Below are 24339 nucleotides of genomic sequence, written 5' to 3'. Positions count from 1 at the left end.
GTGAAAGTTAGAACACTTATATGATGATTTTCCTAACATGTTCAGGCGGCATGTCCTCTTTCTGGGTCTCGACAAAACCAAATTTCCTCTTATCACTGTAACGTTTAGAATTAAGCTGCTGCCATTTTCGAGCTTTCTCCTCGAGCCGCGCCTCCGCATCAGCCTCAGTCTCCATAGGGACCGGTGCTGTAGGCGGTGGAGGAAGCACAGTATACGACGGCTGCGCGGCCGCCAAGCAATAAGTTAGAAGATAGAACCCTAGAGCATTGAGACGACAGCACAGTAAATCTATCCCCGTCAACTCCGTCGGCTACGAGGTCTTCCTCCTCATGCTCCAGTTTATCTACAGTGACCAGGTCTCTATTGTTTCCCAGAAGCACGAGGCCCGCCCCAATTGCGGCGAGCGTGGCTGCTGGCACACGCATTGCACCTCCGCCGTTGATCTCGCCCTCGACACCCTCGCTGCCGCTAGATACTTTGGCGTCGAACAGCTCGCATTGCTCACTCAGGTTTTCTTCTTTCCCATGTTTCATGCCTCTTCGGAATTCGTAGCCCCTCTGCTTCTGTTTTTGGGAACTAGGAACTCGGAACAACCCCCCTTTTCTTTTCGTTTTCTTTTTTTTTTTTTTTTAATTCGGGATGAGAATTTTGGGTTATCAATTACTGCTTCAATCTATCCCATCACAAGTTATACCACTGTTCGAACAGTGTTCTTGAAAGAGACTTCAGGAAGAAAGGGGGTGTGAGGTGTGGGGTGCGAGAAAGGGAAGTGTAAATTTAGAAATTTTTTTTTTTTTAAGGGTAATTTAGATATTTCATATATATTTTTTTTAAAAAGGGGGTGTATTTATATGAGAGTGGAGGTGTGTTTATCATCCGCCTTTTCTGAATTGCACGGGCCCTAGGAAGCCCATGGGCCGTACCATAAGGCAGAGCGGACCAAAATGGATGAGGCCCAACGAAAGCCCATGAAACATCGTATGCATTCTGCGTCATCGGTAGTGACAAGTCGCGAGTGAAAGCATCGATTCCTTCTTCACTCTGCGTTACCCCCTCGGAGTGAAAAAATGGATCGGAGCTCTTTCTCCACCGGAACCCGAAAATCCCGACCAAATTCCGACATATACTCAACCTTCGTCGTCCATGACGACGGCGAAGACGACGGAGAATCCTACCGCCGGCGGAAATCCGGCGGCGCGCAACCGAAGGAAGATCTCTACGCTACAATGGTCTACAAAGACAACGGCCACGACGACGACGACGATGAATACTCCTCTCTCCCTCCGCTCCTCAAGCGCCTCCCCAAGGACTTCGGCGGCGGGGCGTCGATGGACTACGACGAAGACGACGACGACGGCGCCGGTGATTTCGGCACCATGATCGTGAAGAGCGACCGGAGCCGGCCGCGAGATCGGCCTTCTTCCGGTTTGGCTTCGCCGACGGGGACTTGGAAGGCTCGGAGCTCGGCTCAGGCGAGTGCTCTGAACAGATTCGGTGGCGGCGACGAGGACGACGAGGACGACGGCGGAGGATTCTCAACGTTCGTCGTGAAGCCCGTCGAGAGAGAGTCGGTGAGCGGAACCATGGTGCGACGGACCGGTGGAGGAGGAGGAGGCGGCGGCGGCGGCATCGGTTCGACGATGGAGAGAGCGGTGGCAAGCATGCAAGGGATGGGAGATTTTGGATTAGGAAAGCAGAAGAAAGGGAGTGGATCCTCGCAGAACGATGAGGGAAGGCATCATTCAATAGCGAAGGTTTCGTCGAGTTCGATCCCTGAAAGTGTTACCAGAGAGGACCCTACGATTAAATACGAATTGCTCAATGAACTTGGTAGAGCAATTCGAGTTCGTTCCTTTTATTTTCATTCGTGTTTTACTTTTCTGATTGGTCGTGCATTGCGAATTGTTGTAATTGTGGTGTTTATGTCGTTTTTGTGGATTTTGGATGACAGGGAAGGGGTCCTATGGAGCTGTTTACAAAGCAAGGGATTTGAGAACCTCGGAGATGGTTGCTATTAAAGTAATATCGTTATCTGAAGGGGTGAGTTCATGACTTCACGTTGCTTTTGTATTCGGACACTTGTGGTATTTTGATTAATTAGATGGAGTTTGAACTGTTGTGAATGAACTTGGTGCTTATTGTGTTTATTAGGAGGAGGGGTATGAGGAAATCCGTGGTGAGATTGAAATGTTACAACAATGTAATCATCCAAATGTTGTCCGTTATCTTGGAAGCTATCAAGGAGAAGAGTATCTTTGGGTAAGAAGGCAAATTTTTTAACCTCCACTCGTTGTTCATGTGGCACTGCTTTTGTGAAACACGTTCTAGATTTAGAGTTTTCTTATGACTTGTGACTTGTGAGCAATGGTGATGTTTTTTTTTTTTTTAGTTTGGGTTTCCTTATTGTTATGGTGACAGGGTAATTATTTGTTTAGAGGGAAATATGAACAGAGACTGGCATGCTTTTTCTTGTTTGGCCTTTGTTTGTTCTTGCTTTTTTCATGAGGGCCTCTTTTTTAAATCCTAATTCTTAACTGTCGTCTTTTGCTACCCATCTTTTGTATGAACTTTCTTAATTAATCCAAGTGGTGAGTTTAATGTTGCCTGTTAAAATATGTTTTCTGAATTCTGATTAAGTTTTTGGCAGATAGTGATGGAATACTGTGGTGGTGGTAGTGTTGCTGATCTGATGAGTGTGACTGATGAAGCACTGGATGAGGGTCAAATAGCATATATCTGTAGAGAAGCACTGAAGGTATAGCACTGGTTGTTTGACTTCTACCAAGGTTTCCAGCTTAAATATTGTTCATTGCTTAAGATAGAATTCGGAGAGCAAAATATTTCAATAGAATTGTTTGAACCAAGTTTTCTGCTGTGCCTGTTTGTTATTTTAGTTTATTTTTTCCCTGATAGTTTCCATAATTATGTGTAGGGTCTTGATTATTTGCACTCAATTTTTAAAGTCCATAGAGACATTAAAGGTGGGAATATCTTATTAACTGAACAAGGAGATGTCAAGCTAGGTGAGTACAATAGTTATATTTATGATTTTCATTGTTGCCTTGCATACAAAATCCATATTACTATACATTGAATTAGTTGATTCTTTTGCTCTTACCCTCTTCTCAAATTAAAGTTAAATTCACTCATTTGTGATAATTTTTTGTTGAATTCTTATTTTGCAAGTAACTATGATGTCTTAACTTATATGATTTAGATGGACTAATTATAGCTACCCTAAACTGTTGTATAAGCTATCATCTAGAAGCTATTTTGCTATGAAAAAGTGGTTGCACGTAGACAATTTCCATTCAAAATGATTACTGCAACTACAAAGCGATCAAGTAGTTGGTTCCCTTGTGATCACAATTAACGATAAGGCTAATATTCTTCACATAGTTGAAATTTTCGATTGAATATTCTTCAATTCATCAGTGTCTACAATTAGAACTGTCCTTGTCTTTTGAGTTTTGCCCAATTATTAATATATATCTTCTAATTGATACATGCCCATGCCCGCATCAATATTGGGAGTTTAGATGGAGAATCTGACATTGTATTTAACAATTGACACATTTTTCCACTACTTGGCTATTTCCAATATTCACTGAAAATGATTGATAGCATTCAGATTTTCATATTTTAATATCACTTCCTAGATAAAGTTTAGAGTTATAGACATCTCTAAGTTAATGCTGATGCCTTTTAAAACTGCAGAATATAATGCAAATTTCTTTATTAGATGGTCAAATATAGTGTTTCTCTCAATGTTTTTTTCCCACTATATTTTTTTATACCAATTCATACTTGCTAAGTATTGAATAGTTTTTCATGGAACTAAACATATCCACTAATTTTTATCTATAAAAAATTAGTAATGAACCATGTGAAAATTGACCAATGACATTACTCTTATTTTAAGTTGCATTGCAGTTTAGCCATTGAGAAGCATTGTGTTCACCCTATGCTTTCTTCATTTCTTCAATTACTGAAATATATATTTCAATATTTCATATCTAAGGCAGTAATATTCGTGGACTTGTAACAACAAACTCATTAAGACTCTTGGTTGACAATGAGCAGGGGATTTTGGTGTTGCTGCGCAGCTGACAAGGACTATGTCAAAGCGCAATACGGTAGTTGATGTGTAAACTTATTATTTGTATTTATTGTGATTTGTATTCTTTTATTATTATTACTTGATTTGTTTCCACAGATAGAACAGAAATGATGACTGTAAATGATTTCAAATTTTCAATCCCCATCATTTAGGGATTCTTGATTTGCATGTTATGTATATAAATATAAATAAACTGGGCTGATGGTTTTTTAAATGCTTAGATGCCAGTTATGGTTTAGATGTAAGGTTATTATTTTTTTTATTAAATTGCAAGGGGTTGAAAATAAAGTATTTTTACTTGCATCACAGATTCACAATATTTCCATTTTCGAACAATATTAAATTAGGGCAAAAGTTGGGTGCCATTAAGTGCTCAGCCTATGGAATGACAGCATATCTTTAAGTTTTCTATTTGAATAAACTGTTTATACTTATTAACATAAATTAAACATGACCCCTGACTTTGTAAACATCTACCTGGCATATTTATATATTTGTGTTGGCTTCTTAAGCATGTTCTTTCTGATAGCATGTTTATAGAAAGATTATATTTAAATTTTAAAGTATTTTCCCTAAGAATTTGACTTGAAATGAGGTGTTTTTTTTTTTAACCTTATACATGCCCTTAAAAATTCTTGAAAATGACGTGTGCTCATTTAAAAGAATACAACTTGCATTAAGGTCTTCTGCTTCTTATATGGACATATTATTCATTCTTTTTATCATGGCAAGATTTTTGATGTTACAGTTTAATGTGCTTATAGTTCATTGGAACCCCTCACTGGATGGCTCCGGAAGTTATTCAAGAAAGTCGCTACGATGGAAAGGTATTGTGCTTTTCAGAGATCATGAACCTTGTTCACTTGGTTGCTTGCCTTCTTTTGTTGGCACTGTACTGTGTCTCCTACGTGCTTTATTTCCATTTTCCTTTTGTTTTTCTTCTGTAGATAGTTCTAAGGTTAAGAGGAAAAGTTGTTGTACTATATTGCCAGACAACTATATTTATATGCGTACAGTAAGTTTTATTTAAATTTGGACAAAAAATTATTAAATTGACACTGGTGAGTTTCAAGATACTTCTTCCATGCTATCTCACAGACCTACTTTGAGATGTGAAAGTCTTTTAAATTTTGCACGTTTGATAAGCATTAAAGCAGTTATTAGTTAACTGGACGAAGGAATTGTATTGAAATGGAAATGAAAAGTACAATATTATGCTGTTTTTCATATGTTAATAGTTCAGATAATCATAAACAGGAATGCAAATAGTGTTGACTAGAGGGAAGTGATGGTAATAAATTATAAGTAATTATATACGAAGTAAAATATTAGTCTTTAGAAACCTTGTTTAAGAAATTGCAATTGTAGCATCTGCAGTCTAGTGAAAAACTTTAGAACAAATCACTCTGAAAGAATAAGCAGTCAAAGTAATGAAAACTGGTTAAAGCATAGTTGATGCTGCTTTATGAAGTGAAAGATGTCTAAGATGACGACAGTATAAGCATGTGAATTGTCTATTCCCTCAAGGCAAATATAAAGTTGACAGATAACAAAGATCAGAAACTATCACATTGAAATTTCTCTAGAACATTTGACTTTGTGATTTATCTAGTACATGTTTTAAATTACTTATTTAAGAGAAAACTAGGACAGTTACCAGTATCTTTGCAAACATGGAATTGAATCAGTAATATTTTGATTCAGTACTGTTTTTATTTACAAAGTATCACTATTCAGAGTGTAGAAAAATGCAGTGTTAATTATGATTAAATTATTGGACACACTTGTATCTGATATGGTTATATTTATTTAAATATGTCTTTCAGGTAGATGTTTGGGCTCTTGGTGTGTCTGCTATTGAAATGGCTGAGGTATAACCATTGCTTGTATTTTTAATTCCATAGCTTCTGAGTAAATTGGTAGTTTATCCAATGTGGGATACCTTTTTCCTTTTTCTTTCCCATTTTTTTTGTACGTACCTGCTATTTGATTAACACTTTCTGAAGTGATTCTAAGGTGGTATGGGGAACAAATTATTAGTTTAAGCTCAAGCACCCTTTTGGATAACCAAAATCGTCTGGGTAATTTTTTTACCTTTCCCCCATTTTGCTCTTCTTCCATAAAGATACTATAAGTTTAGGAAAAAGAGCAATGTAAACCCGGGGATTTTTCACTTGGCATCCATCCGGATACGCAGTTAACTATATGTATAAATATGATTAACTTGGTCTTTATTGCAAGTGGTTAAAAGTAAATAAACGTGATTTAATATAAAATAATGTGGTTAATAGTGTGTGAGGTTATTGAACTGTCCAATGGTGTTTAATTTTGCCTCACAAGTAGTTAATAATGTCATGGGGATATTGACTGTCACGTGATTAACTATGTGTGTAGATATGGTGAATTTTGTCTCAAAAGTAGTTAAAAGTAAATGAACATGATTGTATCCAATTATTGGTTATATGGTTAATAGTGTCACGAGGTTATTGAAATTTCTATTAGTGTTTAATGACTGTCACACGTGGTTAATTACATATGGTTAATAGTGTTGTGAGGTTATTGAAATTTCTATTAGTGGTTAATGATTGTCACCCGTGGTTAATTACATGTGTAAATATGTCTAACTTTGCCTCACAAGTAAGAGTAAATGAATATAATTGTATACAATTATTGACAGTGTCAGTGGTTAATAACTTGGTTAGGTGCTTATCATATTAACACGTGGTTAGCCATGTGTTCTGGGTGAATGTCAGGTGTACAATTTCTATGTGTATGTTGATTAGTACTCATAAGTTTATAGCTATGGAGAAACTGGGTGAGTTGTTATTTGTGGGCTGTTATTTACAGTATCAGATAATGTAATTGAATAGAAGGCTTATGTCAGGTCTCTTTTTATCCCGATCATTAAAAAAATTAACTCATTCTCATGCTTAGAGATGCTTAAAATCTGTTACAATACTTTTCAGGGTGTTCCTCCAAGATCAGATGTACATCCAATGAGGGTTAGTAACTAAGTACTTATTTGTCATTGACTGTTATTTTATTGATTACATATGATCTCTTCTGCCCCTGGCCCTTCTCATATGTAATATTTAACTGGTAATTATGTTGATGTTCATAATATGTTCGGATGATTTGTCATTTCATCTATTGATTCATGTTTTTCACTGTCAGTTGATTTTTAAATTTGTGAAGGAGAAACAGAAGATTAACCCAGATAAATATAGAAGGGGTAATCGAGTAGGTGATTTTAGGGGGACTGTAATTTTGGATAACTGCTTGGTGAGTTATTTTATGGATATTAATTAGTCATGAAAGAGGTTCTAGATTTTAGTTATTTAAGAATTTTGGCCTAGGCTATGTAGTTATCAATATTGGATAGTGGCATGTAGCGGCCAACTCTATAAATGCTATAGTTGGATAGCAGGAAGTGGGATGGCTGCTATATTAAACATTATAATACAAACTTATTAGTTTATAATTTATACTACACAAAAATTCTCAAAAGGCTAAAAGATCCAAAATTAAAGAAATTCATGAATTATGATTTCACATTTTATACACAGAATCACCACCAATCTTAGAAGCGGTAAGAACATTGTAATGAAGTCAAAAACTGAGATGATGGCGAAGTTAAAAATCAATTTTGCTTCATTTTATCCAAAGATGTTTCGTTTTGAAATTTGCATTTTAGAACCAAAAAAAAAACTCACAACCACCCCAAATAGGCCTAACAGTTGATTGCTGTAAAATAAAATGTACCAAATGCAAGGAGTTTTTGATTCTTTACATTTTTATTAATAAACACTTAGTTATTTTACTGTTTACTTGCCATTGGTAAGGGCATATTTTTTGTGAGGGTTTCGGTGTATAATAATGTATTTTATTCCTTTTTAATTGTAGGTTTTATTCATGATATCAATTGAACCAGCTCCAATGCTTGAGGATAAAGAAAAATGGTTTGTTTCTGTTGTCTATAGTTATCCAAGTTATACCTTTACAGCTAATTTGCAAATAACTAAGATTGAAGAGTTACATGAGGATCTATAATGAAATTTGGTTTAGATATCCTAATGATCTTTTTCAATGTGCTATATTATATTATATGTTGTGCTTTTTTTGTCTCTTATAAAGTCAAATAGTGTGTAACTGCTTGCTGCAAGTTCTTCTACTATACAATCTCTGACTTGGATACTTTTTTAGATCTTTGAAAAAAGACAAAGATGATGTTGAATTGAAACCACTTGTGAAAGTGAAAGCATAACTTTCTTCCTATCTTGCCTTATTTTTAGTAAGGTGCTATCTTTTATTAGTTGTATATCTATGCTACATGCTCTAAGATATGTATATGCAAGGAACTCATATATTGAACTACATAAACAAATTCTCACACATTCTTTTGTTCCTTTCTACTTCCCAGTCTGGGAATATAACACATTCATTCAAATGGTAATACACTGTCATTTGTTGAAGTCTAAGAATACAATTTTGATGCTTTTAAGTTAAGGAGGACTCCTTGTACTCAAAAATCATTGTAATTTCTTCTCTTTATCTTAATGAGATTTATTCTCTTAACCCACAAAAAATAATGCAAGGTTGGTGCTTTCTTTGTCTAATGGTATAAATGCAACATAAACTACCCAGATTATAATTGCTAGTTAGCAGTAAGTCTACCATCCTATTATCATTTTCTTGGTGCCGATGCCACATCTTGGTGTTTGAGACTGTCTCTATTTAGTGATGATATCTTTGTGTATGACAATGATTTAAATTTGATTTTCTTTTTTAGGTCTCTATATTTCCATGATTTTGTTGCAAAGTGCCTAACAAAAGAACCTCGTCTCCGCCCTACAGCATCTGAGATGTTGAAGGTATGCTTAACATTATTGTTTCTTATGAAATTTAGTGACTATTAGGAGTCATAAATTTGTTCAGAGCTGTCCTTGTTTGTTAAATAGAGGAAGGAAATCAACAAGAGAGGCACACAAAGAAAAAATGAAATTGATCTGTATTTGGGAGATTTAGCAGTATCTTGATAGAAAAAGATGACAAGATAGGAAGTTGAGAGGAAGTAGAAAAGCTTATTATTGTGATGCCTTTATATTTTGCTTCTTTTTACTTAGAATATAGTTTGAAGTATTAATTCTGCTTTCAACGAATGTTATTTTTAGAGTAAATTATACTCTTTCCCCTTGCGTGAGGCTTAAATTAAACTACTTTGCCTCCTATTTTAAAAATTACACTCCCCTTCGAGATATTAATATGTATTACTACTTCCGATTCTAATTATAAGCAACATAGGACAAGTCATCAAGACCAATAAAAGTAATTAAGTTGATTGTTTTTAATTAATTCTGCCATAAATTTTAATTTTATTCCAAAGATACCCTTTGTATTAAGTGGTTGTTCTATTTAATGCTAGTTATAAGTAGACGCATAGGAAATAGAGTTAGCAATTAATTAAGGACAGGAAAGAAATTTACGTTTAAGTAACTTTAAAAACTAATGATTGTTGCTTATATTTAGGACCAAGGAAAATCCAATTTATTGCTTATAATTAGGACCAGAGGTAGTACAATTAGGTTCATTTTAATGTAAATGAACCTCTTGGGGTTCAATTCTTTATCTTTTTTATGACTCCAAGCATTATTGGCAACTAGTTTGATTTTTTTGAATTCCTACTATGAACTTTTGGACTTTAGAAATGAAATGAAGATTTTAAGTGAAGTTTCAAAGCCGAAGTGTTCAAAACATCATTTCATTTCATCTACTAATGTGTGAAACCAATGTTTGAAATTAGTTGTCATTAACTTTAGAAATTAAAGATAAAAGAAATTTTTCGTATGTGATTTGTTTACAGTTGTTCACCACCATGGTAGTTAGAATCACACTAATTGTACTATTTGGATCCCAATCTGAAACGATTCCTCAAAAATCAATACAAATCACATGAGGACACATTTTTGTCCTTGAAATGCAGCTTGAATCATGCGAGTTGTGACTGAGCTTCATTCTGCAATTCTTGTAGTTGGGTCGTACTGAATACAAGGGTTGGGTTGCGTGACCCTTTTTGGAAAAAAAGCTGATTTTAGAGTTTTTTGTAATTTTTTTTTTTATAATACAAATAGAGGGAAAATGATGAAATCTTTCCCTCCTACGGTCCTAAGTTAGGTTGTTGATGAATAAAGACATATTTCTTGTTTCATTCAGTTCAAGTTGCAGAACAGAGTCGTCAGTTCATGTTTCATTCATCAACTAGGAGTGGATGAGCTCTAGAATGGGCCATGAATTTTTCTTTTGATTGGGTTAGCCTGCTTAATACATTGATCCTGTTGAAACTAAACAACAAAATTGATCAAGTATGATAAATCTAGTGCAGAGAGCATGCCCTGGGTCTGGTGTCTTTATTAGGAGGTACTGCTGTATCTCACTTGGGCATGGACCAAAGTGTTTTTCTTTTTGTTGTTTGGTGGCTGGTATGTAATGAAAAAAGAGGAATTATATAATTATGATTTTAATGATTTTTAAAAAGTGGATAGATATTTAGGTTTTATAAATTTTAAAGTAGTAAATTATATCTGCTTTTTTTTACAAAACATTTTTATGAGTTAGAGAGTGGAATTTGAATGATTATTATTATTATTATTATTTTTTGAATATTTTGAAGTTTATATTTCACTTCATTTTCTACTTAGTGAGCTATTTGATTTTAAAATATCAATACATATGGAGATCCTTATCTGATTGATTAAGACACACTAATTAAGATGGAATATACTGATACTTTTCTAACCTAATTCTGTTTTCTTCCAGCTACTTTTTCTTTTCAATATTATGTTTTAGTTTCACCTATTAAATAAAAGTGTAAAACTTGATTCTTGTTATGACTTGACAATGAACAATTAACAATAAAACAAAATGTTAATGGATATATAAGGTTTTTCAATATTCAACATTGTCCACTACATATATTTATAAGTTAAATAATATTGGATTCTGAAGCATAGTCTGGTTATCTAGAACTACAAAATTAATTCTTTAACTGATTGTTGATCAAGCATGAGCTTTATTTTGGCTGCTGCATGTAATGGCATGTGATGGGTGACTAGACAAACTCCCAACATATGCCTTCATGAAACTAATTTGATTTTCCCTATCTTTTGATTTCTTTAAATGTTGTATTTTACATCAAGTTAAAGTCTTTTCTATGGCTGTGTAGCACAAATTCTTTGAAAAGTGGAAAAGTGGATCTGCTGCAATGTTGCCAAAACTGGAAAAGGCAAGGCAAATCAGGGCTTCAATGGCTTTGCAGGCCCAAACTCTTGCACCAGCAGCATCAGAAGATCAGGTACGATTTAATCTTCCCTCCTCTCATGCTCTTACACATGCACATGTACATCCACTCAGACTTGTTCTTATCATCTACCTTCTAGATTGGAAAATTCAATAAGAAAGCAATTTCTTTGTGTTTTACAATACATATTCTTAATCTGAAGCAGAAGTAGCCCATGTTACTCTTAGTTCTGATGATACTCACAGGTTATAGTTAAAGAGAAACAAATATTTTCTGAATATGCTTGAGTGATACCACTACCCAGCAGATTGGATTTATTTATATACAAGAGAATTACAAAGATAATTAATGCCAAAACAAGCATAATTTAAAATTGGAAAATCAGAATTTGTTACCTGATTCGAAGGAGTTGGATTGGTCTCTTGGGCATGTGTTGATTCAGGAATGATACTTGATCTTCTTATGTAAATCAAATTCTTTCCAATCCTTGTATTGTTTTCAGGTCTGGTTGGAACTTCTTTATCATATTCATTTAGGGTTGATGCATCTTTTTCAGAATGATGAGAATCTAATTCGAGAGTTGGAAAGCCAAGTGATTTAGAAAAATGTCCTTGTCTTCCCTAAGACTCTCCCCTAAAGATAAGGTTGAGAGAAATAATTTTGTTCCTCATGAAAGATGACATCTTGAGACACACAATTTCTTAGATGGAGGATGGTAACACTTGTACCCTTTTTGAGTATAAGAGTAACTAACAATGACACACTTTAGGGCCCTAGGATCAAGTTTTCCCCTGTCTTGAGCCAATCATCAATAAAAGACAGAAACCAACAAGCCCCTGACACGTTTGGAATAGATGGCCCCAAACATCAGTATGAACAAGATAAAAAGGAAATGAACTTTTATTGTTACTTAATGGGGAAAGGGACACGGTTGTCATTTGCAATTTCAAATACATCACATTGAAGACATTCAATTTTTATTCCAGAAAACAAAGATAGAAACATAATATCGGTGATTTCAAAAGAAAGATGTCCTAACTGATAATGAAAGAGTAAAATATTTTCCTTTTCTCGCAGTAGAGACTCTGACATGAAGGAATGGGGCTTTTTTTTTTTTTTTTTTTTTTGTATGAGGCACACATGGAACATCAAGAAGATAAAGGCCATTCCCTTCACTAGCATGCCCAATCGTGCTTCCAGATTCCTTGCATTGAAATACACAATTATTATGAAAAATAACAATGCAACCTTGTAAGATTTTTTTGTATAGGGATAAGATTTGTGGACAACTTTGGAACATGAAGAACATTTTTAAGGGTAATGAAGGGATTTATTTGGATGTTCCCTATACCAGCTACAGTTACATGAGAGCCAACTTGTTAGAATACATAACTGCTTGTATTCTAACACATCTGCAGTGACTATTTTCTTACTGCTGGGACATGGAGAATGTGAAGAAGAATTGAGATGATAGGATCATATGGTCTGTGGCTTAACAGTCAAGAACCCGATGGAATGGTAGAGTGTTTGAGACATTAAATCCAAATGAAAGAGGAAGCATACCTGAACATGTTGAAATACAAGTACCTGAAGAAAGGTCTTCGAAAATGAACAAAGACCAAAAGAAGAGAGACAATCAGCTATGTATAAAAGAAATTGGTACTGCTCACACAGATCAGCAAACACTGAAAATTGGTACTGATAAAGTAGAGATTGTTGGAACAGGGCCAGAAAAGATGTCAGCAAGTTTGGAATGTTGCCAGAAAGTCGCTGGTAAAATGGCGGTCGTCGAAAAGTCTAATAGCTTCAAGAGTCCAATCAAACTTTCTAAAGAACCTTTGTTTGCGGAAGCAGAGCGTCCTTAGATTAGGAGCTTTGATACCATGTTAAGAGAAACAAATATTTTCTGAATATGTTTGAGTGATACCACCATCCTGCATAATGAATTTATTTATACACAAGAGAATTACAAAGATGATTAATGTCGAAACAATTTACAAGAGAACAGTTAAGAAACTACTACCTATGATGCAATGAATCTAGTTATACAAAGTATCTAGGCAACTTGGAAAAATAAACATAAGGAGTCCCTATCTCCTAAAATATTCCTATTTCCAACAGTTATACAATACATGGGCTTATGTATATACCTACTGCCTTAACAGTAAAGAAACTAGAGCCAAGCCCCATAATTTATCTTAGATAAAAGTACAAATAAATATCCTTGATTTAAGGTATACAATCTGTTATGGAATGTTTCCTACAATAACTTACACTTTTTTTTCCCTCTACAGTTAGCTTCAAATTTAAACGATGAATATGAAAATACTATTCCATCCGGATCTCATAACGTTGGTGTTGAGGGAGCTGCTAATCTCTCATCACATGGCACTGTAAGGAAGCTACATAAGGTAGAAGATGTAGACACGAATGAAGGTTTGTGTTTCTTGCATCTTATATGTGAATTAACATCTTTTTCTTAATTTTGATTATTACCTAATGTTACTTAGACTTAGAGTATGTTTCATCTTCTGTGGTGTATGAAATGAGCCTCAAAAAGGTAGTAGGGATACATATTTGTCTTCATAGCCTACTGAATTTGACTTTGGCGACATGCTTGAAGGTGTAGCCCTCAGATTTAGCAGCACTCAATTGGACCACATTTGTTGAGCATACTTGTTGAATCAGGATACCATTTATGTATCGGAAAGTCTATTTTTTGAATCATGAATCGAATCATATCGTGAATTGTAAGATTCATGGTCAATAATCATATAGTTTTCAAACTTTGCAAAAATTTTAAATTTAATCTATTCATTAAAAACTTTTAATTCAACGGATGAATAGTTGAAATTCAAATGATATCATGAGTTATAAAGTGGAGTAACTTTACCAAGAGTTACACTTAGAGTTAGTGAATCCTTATAGATATATACATGGTTGTCAATCTCTAGTGACAACTCATAAACTCGTACGAGTTTACGAGTTTACAAGAGCTTACCTGTACAACTCGGAGGTAAACTCGTTTTTTAGTGAACTCGGAGCAATCTCGGTGAACTCGGGTAAACTCGTGTAAACTCGCGAGACTACCTCCGATATTAAGAGATCACCATTTTTTTTTCAATCCTCCGTGCGCCTCACCTCCTCTGCGCGACTCCTCCGCGCGCCTCACCTCCTTCGTACGACACCTCCGCGCATCTTCTCTCCTCTCCGTGCGACACCTCCGCGAGTCTCCTCTCCCCTACGCGCGACTCCACCTTGAGCGCAACACCTGGTCCGCGCGACTCCACTGCGAGCGGAACACCTGGTCTGCGCGAGTTGAGCGAAGACAAGAGATCAGACATGTCGATCCTCGATTCTAGAACCTTCTTCAGCTTCCGTGACAGACCCGGTGCTAGACCCGCCACCGTCGTTCCCATTCTCTTCTCTTCTTCTTCTCCGATCTCTATTTAGATGTTTGATCTAACTAGCTTCTAACTTCTTCGATTCTTGCAATTTTGTTCGTTAAACCCGGTTCAGGATGCACACCGGTCGTGTCTCGTTGGATCAGGTTTGATGGGCTAGTTTTGTATATTGGCCCCGAATTTAAGTGGGCTCATCAATGCTGTTTACACGGCCCATAATTTTTGCACTTTCACCCCTATTTTTTTCATACAGAAATATCCTTAATCTAAAAAAGTTTTCAACGTGTATTTATATTTATATTAATTACTAATATATCACATAGACAATTGACATAACATATTAATAATTGATGTAACACATTAATTATTATGTTATTTTTATTTATTTATTTATTTATTTATTATTGAGTAATCTCTTACGAGTTTACGATACGAGTTTACGATACGAGTTTACGGAGCCTCCACGAGATTACGTAAACTCTCGAGATTGACAACCTTGGATATATATATATATGTGTGTGTGTGTGTATATATATATATGCACACATATACAAGACATAAAAAAGCACTCTAGGAACATTTTAACATGAAAAATGAAAACATGGACATATATATAGTAGCATATAAGCTTCAATACAAAGATACAAATAATAACAGCCACAAGTCCAAAAAAATGGCTGTCTGCACAGTTTAACAGCATAGCCTCTAAAAAAACCAATGCTATTTCTGCATAAATGCGTAAAATGGTGACTGTTTGCTGCTGCACAACTTCAGCAGTTAGCCACCCAAAAATAAAACAGTGCTGTTGTTGCATAAATTCAGCAAACAGTGGCTGCTGCTGCCGTACAAAGAGCAATAGTCAAAAAATAAACACAAAAAGCCCCTATCCAAGATCTTTTGTCATCCCCAACCCCAAGATATATATCACTCAAGTTATCTTCATCTCCCAAAAATGACCAACCACCTGACTAGTACCAGAGAGAAAAAAGGATTGCCACCACACACGAGAAAAAAAGAAAATCAGGAGACAAAGAAGGGACCACCAGCCAACCAGTAGCAAGACCAAACAAAGAAGAAAAGAAAATAAGGAGACAAGTAGAAATGTTTCTAATGAGGAGGAGCCTGGGTCTCCTTTGTGGGGAGGGGGGCGGGGAGGTATTGGCTGGTTCCTCCCTTTTTACCCTACTTTTTGAAGGAATTTTTTTTAGGGTTTTAAAAACCAGGCTGCCCATGACCCTACCCACTTCGGATGTATTAGAAAAAACTCAAGTCCTACATCAACTAAAGATAAGGCATACAAAGAGCAGATAAGTAGAGAGCAATCCTTATCTTACAAGTTAGATTTGTAGGATTGAGTTAGACTTGAATTTATATTTTAAGATGATATTAGAACTATCATAAATTTGCTAAAAGGGTCACCCATTATTTATACACGCGTCAAGCTCAATAGTGCTCTGGGTGTAAGAGGGTGTATTGGGAAAACTCAAATCTCGTCTATCCTAAATTATTAAAAAGGGTCACCAACCATTTATCCACGCATCAACCGCATTAGTGTTGGCCATGAGGGGGTGTATTGGGAAAAATCCAATCATATCGAGATTCATGCGATACTGACTACCATGCTTAGGATCTGTTTGTTTTAAAGTTGGGTAGAACTGATTTTGATAAAATTAATTTTGAGCCATCGATCATATGTGGGATGTGTCCAAATTAATCTCAATCGCAAATTTACGTTTGAACATGTGTCACGGTGCAAGGAATTGATTTTGGCAGCTTGCAAACTGGACACTAAGCCATTGTGGGACTGATTTGATGGTAGTTAGTAGTTGTCAAATGTTTTTAACTTGTGTGGGTCAGAGGTTTTACTTAAATCCTCAATCCTATTCTGGGATATTGTGTGAATTATGATGGTTAATTTTTATAACTTACATTTTGCTAGTAGTGTTTTAGAGGTGAGGTTGAGTTGAGGGTGGGAGGGCAAGTGGTTGATTAGTCTGGCTATCTGCGAAGAGGGACTCCTGCAGTGAGAATGGGTGTGCATGTGTATGTGTGAGAATCGTTAGAAAGTCATAGCTATTAGAAATCCTTGTCTTTAATAAAATTGCCTTAGCTTTTTACCAAAAAAAAAATAAATTAGAAATGTGTCTTTAGTGGTGTCTATTAAGTTTATGACATTTCTTGTACCTCTTCCAGCTGAACCATTGGATATGTTATATGGTTTTTCCCTGGATGTCTTGCGTAGGATGGTTTATACTTGTTTGGTTTTTATTGTTGTAAGATGTCATGTATTGACTAAGAATATAGTCAGCATACTCCTTTAAGGCTTGAGCTATCCTCCCCTTGAGCAGCTATCTTTTGGTTTTGAATTATGCCCAATTCATTTTTAATAATTGTATTATTCATTATTCAAAATTTCAAGCACTACGAGCTTTTCAAATTTTACTGAATAATCTGGGTGGTGTAAACTTCAAGAGCTTGCTGGTTATGTTGAGTTGCAGACCAGGTGATATATAACAAGAATACCAATGTAGTCGGAGGTTACTATGTTAAACCCTCTTAAACCCTGTGCCTGATTTTCCCAAATTTCCTTTCTTCCATCTGCCTCATCTGGTTGGTGTATGACTATGGATTGAGAGAGGAATTAGGGAAGGACAATTTTAATAGTTTTTAATTTTCTCTTGTTTGGTTGAAAGACAAAATGAAAAGAGAAGAAAGAAAATACTATAAACAAAAAATTCAAAATTTTATCTTTTCAAAATTCTCCCCTCATTTTCTTCCTTCAATTCAAACAAAGGGTTAGACTTCTAATTTATTTTTCTTTTCTAATATATAAAATTCGGTATTTACCTTTCCTGAAGCTTTGGTTTCTAATTGTACCAAATGGCATAGTGTGATCCATGTAGCCAATCTCACTTGGTGGGATGAGGCTTTGTTGTTGTTTGTTCTAAAATATTAAGTTTTAAGTTTTGGTGAAATGGAAGCCTTTATTTTAAGTGTTTTTCTAGGGGATAAAACATTAGGATTTATGTGGATTATTGGCAGGCAACTTTGGCACTTTTATAGTCCATGGAGATGAATTACATCAGACCACACAGGATGCAGATTCTGCAGTTTCCACTTCTGCTCTGACCAGTGGCACAGGAGGCAGATTGGCCGACTCTAGGTACTAACCTATCTGTTTACCTTTACTACCTATATTTTGAAGAAAGCACTTTCTTTCTTTATCTAAACCTTAATTCTCAGTCTTGAATGTGCAAACTTGTAAAATGTACGTCATTTGCTTATTAGAGCCTCTCCGTCTCTTTTCCTTTTCATTTCCTGTGTCCTAATGTAGTTTGCTTTCTTTGTGGATGATCTTTTAGGATTGAAAGTCAGAAAGTTGGTCTTCTGAACACCGTCTCTTTTAGAGAACCTAGTGCTGCGACCAATACCATTCAATCATCTTTACCTTATGTTAGTAATTTAACTGAGCAGACCCTCAAAAAAGGTAGTCATCGAGCACAAGCTGGAATTGGTAATGATATAAACAATAGCTTATTCAAGGGTGAAACAGTCAGCCGTAAAGCATTTGCTTTACAAGATAAGGTATTTTTTGTGATTTTATTTATATCTATGATGTCAAACATTGGTATTTTTTATGAGATCACTCTGTTTGAGCAAATATTTTTTGTTTAGTTATTAGAATCACTGCTACGAGATTTCTAAGAGGCATATCTACCTGCATCCTTCATTTGGCAAATATTTATCCCTTTTCTTTTCTTTTCTAGAATTAATGGTCCAATCTATTATATATTTTTTGGCCATCATGAATGTCTCTTGTTGTGAGATTGCTCTGTAAGACTTGCCTTTTTACTTTAATTTCTGTGCTATTGCAGCTTTGGTCCATTTATGCTGCTGGTAACACAGTGCCCATCCCATTCTTAAGGGCAACAGATATATCACCTATTGCTCTCCTGTCAGACAATGTACTTGGTGTCATGCAACAGGATACCAGTGGAGCTGGAACAGTGGAAGCATTGCAAGAGCTTTTTAGCGGCGATGGACAATCCAAAAAGGGCCGGAGAGGACTAAATGAGGTAACTGTGTATTGTATGTGTGTGTGTACTTGTGTTGTACACTTGTATCTGCACATTTGTTAGTTAAGGTCATTTATATAGGTTTGCTAATTGACATGCAGCAGATGCCTCTTCCTCCAAGCATTTACCAAAGATTGACGTCGAGTTCTACTCTAATGAATTTGGCACAGGCTTTAGCTTACCATAAGATGTATGTCCCTCAACTTTTACACTGCGAAAAATTTGTGTTATGCTATTTGGTACAAAAAGAAATTATACGAATCTACATGGCATATATAAAAAGGGGAGAGATGGGAATCACGGGGAGAGATAATTAGAATTCAGTAACAAAATCAAAAGGTGAATTCATTGTTGGTATTATTATCTGAAAAAATTACCACTTTCTATCCTATGAGAAAAAAACTATAGTCATTTATTTGTGCCGACGCTTAAATTGGGGAATTGTTCAAGATTTTCCCTCCCAGTGGGTGTCAATAAAGCACAGATTTTACGACCCTTGATATCTGAATTCTGATCAAATGATTTCTTTCTGCTCCTCCTGGGCTTGTATGGAGTATCTATGTTAATGTTACCTAATTTCTTTGCTTGTTATTAGGTGTTACGAAGATATGCCACTTCAGGAGCTGCAAGCAACCCAGGAGCAGCGAACTATTCAAAATCTCTCCGACACACTTAGAACCATTCTTCGGTTGTAGTTAGGCAGGTATGTCCTATTGCGTCTATTTTTAACCCCCGACCTTTATTGGCTGCAAAGATCACAAAACCATTTTTCGTTTCTCGTGTCAGAGAAGCAGTAGCCATCTTTTATTTATTATATATTTTTAGGTGTATGGTTCTGTAACTAGTAGTTTTGATGGTTTCTTTCACTCTTAACCCTAGAAGAATAGGGTTTAGTAAGCTGTCACATATTTGTATGTAAATAGTGTATGCACGTCTTTCAACTAATGTTGCATTTGCGCACGTAGTAGTCACTAGTGGGATTTTTAAAGTAATGCAAGAAATTTGTCAACCGTATTGCAATCACAAGATGGTTTCATAGTTCAGATCTCTGCTCGTGGCGGACATTTTCTTTTGGGAAGAATAGGGCTTTATTGTTAAAAAAAGACCAAATTTACACTTTCGAAATTCTAAAACAAACGGATCTTTTCCATGTGAATTAAATGAATAAAGCTTCTACTTGTGTTTTAAAGCACCCTCACTGTCGGCACTTGTTAGCCACCCTTCTCCAAGTTTCGTGTGAATTAAATGAATAAACATATTCCTAAGTCTCAGATTATCAGCACACAACATATTCCAAGACTAAATAGTTGCTCACATGCTCTCGTATATATTAAGAATCATACAATTTTGTGAAATTTACTTTTTTTTTTAATGAGTTCGACTAATAAATTTTAGTTTTAAATAAGTTTTAATCAATAGTAAGAAACTAAAGGTGTTAAAAAATATATTAGCATTTTTTATAGACAATTAGTATTGTCATTCATATTAAATACAAAAGTCTAAAGTTTGATTACTGAAATAAAAGATTAATCTATAAAATACATGAATTAACTTTTCTCTATTGATAGTGTATTTTAAAAATTAAATGATATTAGCCCCAAAGTTTATAACCTTGTTTACAATCAGTCTATTTTTATTTTTTATAACCCTTAAATATTTAATAAAGAAAAGTGTTTTAGCCCCCCTTCCACGTTATTTTTGTCAGCTAAAAATAATAAATGTATTAAAAAGGATACAAGGATACCCCAATCCATATGCAAAATACATAAAACCGGTCAACCGATAACCTAAGTAATAAAATCTGCTGATCATTGGGTTCGTGGACCACTCGTTCAAAAGAAGAGAAAGAAAAACCCCTTTTAACATGTTTTCAACCAGAAAAAAGGATATTTCATATTTTTATGGGTTATAAAAGTAATTAAAATAAGATAACTCGAAAGTTTCTGATAAGGGCAACGCTACTATTAACCTAAGAAAGAAATACTGTATAAAAAAACTGCGATAATTCTTCATTTTCTCATCATCACATTACAAAAGAGATATATAGTGAGGTGAACCGTAGGAACATAGGGTCATCAGGCCCACTACGAGACTTGGTGGAAGATAAAAAAAGGAAATACAATAACATTTTAGTCCAAAAGGAAAGCCCAATTAGACCTTGTAATCCTTAAGCCAAAACGGGGGGCGCCTATCCCTAGTCCTGCGAAGTGGGCTTATATCATTGCCCGCCCCTTGAAAAATGACTTCGTCCTCGAAGTCCAAATGGGAATCTGATGTGGCAGTTGTGTTTTTAGTGAATGGCACAAATGCGGTCAAGGGTTGAGGGCCACGGATCGAGCTTTGATCCAACGGCTGTGTGGAGATGGAGTCTTCTGGATGCGCGGAAGTGGAGCCTTGAAGTGGAAAGTCAGACTGGGTTGCATTATTATTTGCATCATGTGTGGGAGAAGAGAGAGAGAGTTCGAGGGAAGCTTCAGGGGTTTCACCATGGAGTGTGGCTATGGCTCGAGGTGGTTCGCCGTGGAATTGCCGGAGAAGAGAAACATGAAAAATCGGATGGACCGCCGCGGAGGAGGCAGATCAAGCTCGTACGCGACAGCGCCAATGCGACGCACCACCTGGAAAGGCCCTTGAAAATGTCGACGAAGCTTCTGCGATGTGGAACGACCCAAGGATAGCTGGCGGTACGGCTGAAGACGCAAAAAACCCAGTCGCTGGGGTTGAAGGTAATGTCTTTACGGGATTTATTGGCTTGAGCCACCATGCGTTGACGTGCATGTTAGAATAGTGGATTAAGCCTAACTCAACCCTACAAAACCGGCTTGTAAGGTAAGGGTTGCTTTTCACTTATATATTATTCAATTGCCTAATCTCTAGTCGATGTGGGACTTGGGTTTTTCCCAATACACCCCCTCACGTCCAGCACTATTGGGCTTGGTACGTGGATAAATGGTGGGTGACCCTTTTTAATGATCTAGGATTGGCGGGACTTGGGTTTTTCCCAATACACCCCCTCATGCCTGTGAGACATGCATCAATGGTGGGTGGCCCATTTTTAAAGTGGATCTAAATGGCTCTGATACCATGTTAGAATAGTGGATTAAGCCTAACTCAACCCTACAAAACCGGCTTGTAAGGTAAGGGTTGCTTTCCACTTATATATTATTCAATTGCCTAATCTCTAGTCGATGTGGGACTTGAGTTTTTCCCAATACACCGTTAGAATAGTGGATTAAGCCTAACTCAACCCTACAAAACCGGCTTGTAAGGTGAGGGTTGCTTTCCACTTATATACTATTCAATTGCCTAATCTCTAGTCGATGTGGGACTTGGATTTTTTCCAATACACCCCCTCACGTCCAGCACTATTGGGCTTGGTACGTGGATAAATGGTGGGTGGCCCTTTTTAATGATCTAGGATTGGCGGGACTTGGGTTTTTCCCAATACACCCCTTCACGCCTATGAGACATACATCAATGGTGGGTGGCCCATTTTTAAAGTGGATCTAAATGGCTCTGATACCATGTTAGAATAGTGGATTAAGCCTAACTCAACCCTACAAAACCGGCTTGTAAGGTGAGGGTTGCTTTCCACTTATATACTATTTAATTGCCTAATCTCTAACGACGAAGGTTATTGCGGACAACATGCATAATCATCTTTTTTTGTTGCAGGAGGGAGGCGACTGAAACAACTGTGGTGGGTGGCGACACAAAATCTGGAAAAGCGGGAGGAGCGCGACCATACAAAGCTTGGAAGGGAGTCATGCCTAAAGCTGACTGAAGTGTGGTGTTGTACCAAAATTCGGCTAAGTGAAGGAAGAGGTACCAATGGCGTGGGAAGTCCCCTGCAAAGCAACGTAAATATGCTGTCAGCACTCGATTAACCACCTCCGTTTGGCCGTGAATTTTCGGGTGGTAGGCGGAAGAAAAGCAGAGTTTGGTGCCATGAAGGCGAAAAAGTTCACGCCAGAAGGAGCTGAGGAAAACTTTATCCCGATTAGAGACGATGGTGCGCGGAAACCCGTGGAGGCGGACAATTTCTATCATGAATCGGGAAGCCAGGGAGGAGTCATTAAAATGTGTGGGCAAGGCAATGAAATGCGCATATTTAGAAAGGCGATCCACGACGACCCAAATGACTGTGTGACCAACTGACGACGAAAGATGGGTAAGGAAATCCATGCTAATATCATTCCAAACTTTGGCTGGTATCGGTAGAGGCTGTAACAAGCCTTGTTTCTTAGATGCAACAGATTTATTATGTTGACAGGTGGAGCACGAGCGGACAAAAGCCTTGACGTCCTTTGCCATAGTTGGCCAAGCGAAGGAAGCCGCCAGGCGAGCTAAAGTGGCTTTGACACCAGAATGACCAGCCATAGGTGAGGCATGAAACTCGTGCAAAATGGATGAGCGCAAGGAAGGAATCTCGGGAATGAAAAGGCGGTTTTTGAAATACACCAAGCCATGAGAAACTGTGAAATGGGGCGTGGCGTGTGTAACAGAAGAGAGCTGTCGGACTAAGGCAAGACCATTCGCGTGAGTGGAAAAGAAATTTTTGAGCTGCTCAACAATGTCAGGGATGATGGTGGAAATTGCCAGAAATATGAGCTCTGGGTATCAGGAACACGGGACAAGGCATCAGTAACTCGATTTTGCTTCCCAGGTTTGTACAAGATTTCATAAGAAAACCCCTGTAACTTTGCTGCCCATTTCTGTTGATCGGGTTTTTCGGGTGTCTGAAAAACTTGTGAGAACATGTGTCGTAGGCTTTGTTGATCTGTAAAGATGCGGAAATGATGTCCAATTAAATATTGCCGCCATTTTTTTATTGATTCAGTAATTGCATACATTTTTCTTGCATATGCAGAGGCAACTTGGAGTTTAGAACAGAGCTTTTTACTGAAGTACGCAATGGGATGGCCAGATTGAAGGAGAATCGCGCCAACTATCGTGGAGAAAGCATCTGTTTCGATATCAAATGTAGCACGAAAGTCGGGCAGGGCTAACATAGGAGCAGTAGTTAGGGCCTCTTGTAATTTCTTAAATGCTTCCATCTCTGTATCAGACCATTGAAATGAGGTATTGGAATGTAGGAGATCTGTGAGGGGTGCGGCCAAAGCTGCATAATGGTGAATGAAGCGCTTGTAAAATCTTGTAAGGCCCAAGAAGCCATGCAGGGTAGTGAGGTTATGTGGGGGAGGCCAGTCTAATATCGCTTGGACCTTTGATGGGTCTGGCTGGACCCCCTGGGCTGATATAATGTGGCCCAAGTAGTGAATAGAGGAGGTCGCAAATGAACATTTCGACAATTTAGCAAAGTAAGAATGGTGAGCTAATAACTGTAAAATTAAATCAACATGAACAAGGTGATCAGTAAGAGAGGAACTGTAAATCAGAATATCATCAAAAAAAAACCAGCACAAACTTGCGTAAGTGAGGGCG

At 36.8% G+C, this 24339-nt stretch overlaps 1 protein-coding gene across 2 annotated transcripts; it reads left to right on the top strand.

The window, feature by feature from the left end:
- The first annotated feature begins 987 nt into the window (after positions 1–987).
- Positions 988–19920, top strand: SIK1 (Protein kinase superfamily protein). Of its 2 annotated transcripts, none has more exons than XM_020360551.3 (18): positions 988–1830; positions 1952–2040; positions 2152–2259; positions 2648–2755; positions 2933–3023; positions 4084–4136; positions 4885–4947; positions 5947–5991; positions 7087–7122; positions 8024–8079; positions 8910–8991; positions 11340–11468; positions 13709–13850; positions 17861–17981; positions 18181–18403; positions 18694–18894; positions 18996–19084; positions 19490–19920. In XM_020360551.3, exons 1-18 carry the CDS (start codon positions 1068–1070, stop codon positions 19587–19589), a joined length of 2499 nt encoding a protein of 832 aa, XP_020216140.2. In that variant the 5' UTR covers positions 988–1067; the 3' UTR covers positions 19590–19920. The 2 variants fall into 2 exon arrangements, with proteins under 2 accessions (XP_020216140.2, XP_020216141.2); XM_020360552.3 differs by having other exon boundaries at positions 989–1830; positions 18999–19084.
- Positions 19921–24339: the final 4419 nt, after the last annotated feature.

Source organism: Cajanus cajan, chromosome 11 (assembly GCF_000230855.2).
Source record: "Cajanus cajan strain Asha chromosome 11, NIPB_CcT2T_4, whole genome shotgun sequence".
NCBI lineage: Eukaryota > Viridiplantae > Streptophyta > Magnoliopsida > Fabales > Fabaceae > Cajanus > Cajanus cajan.
Note: the sequence above shows the minus strand (reverse complement) of the source record. Positions and strands in the feature narration are given on the sequence as shown.

Bases quoted from the DNA above. Each gene is read 5' to 3' on its own strand.
- SIK1 (XM_020360551.3), top strand. From the start codon at position 1,068: ATGGATCGGAGCTCTTTCTCCACCGGAACCCGAAAATCCCGACCAAAT. The intron at 2,041-2,151 runs GTGAGTTCATGA...TGTGTTTATTAG, and splicing joins TAATATCGTTATCTGAAGGG to GAGGAGGGGTATGAGGAAAT. The intron at 5,992-7,086 runs GTATAACCATTG...AATACTTTTCAG, and splicing joins CTGCTATTGAAATGGCTGAG to GGTGTTCCTCCAAGATCAGA.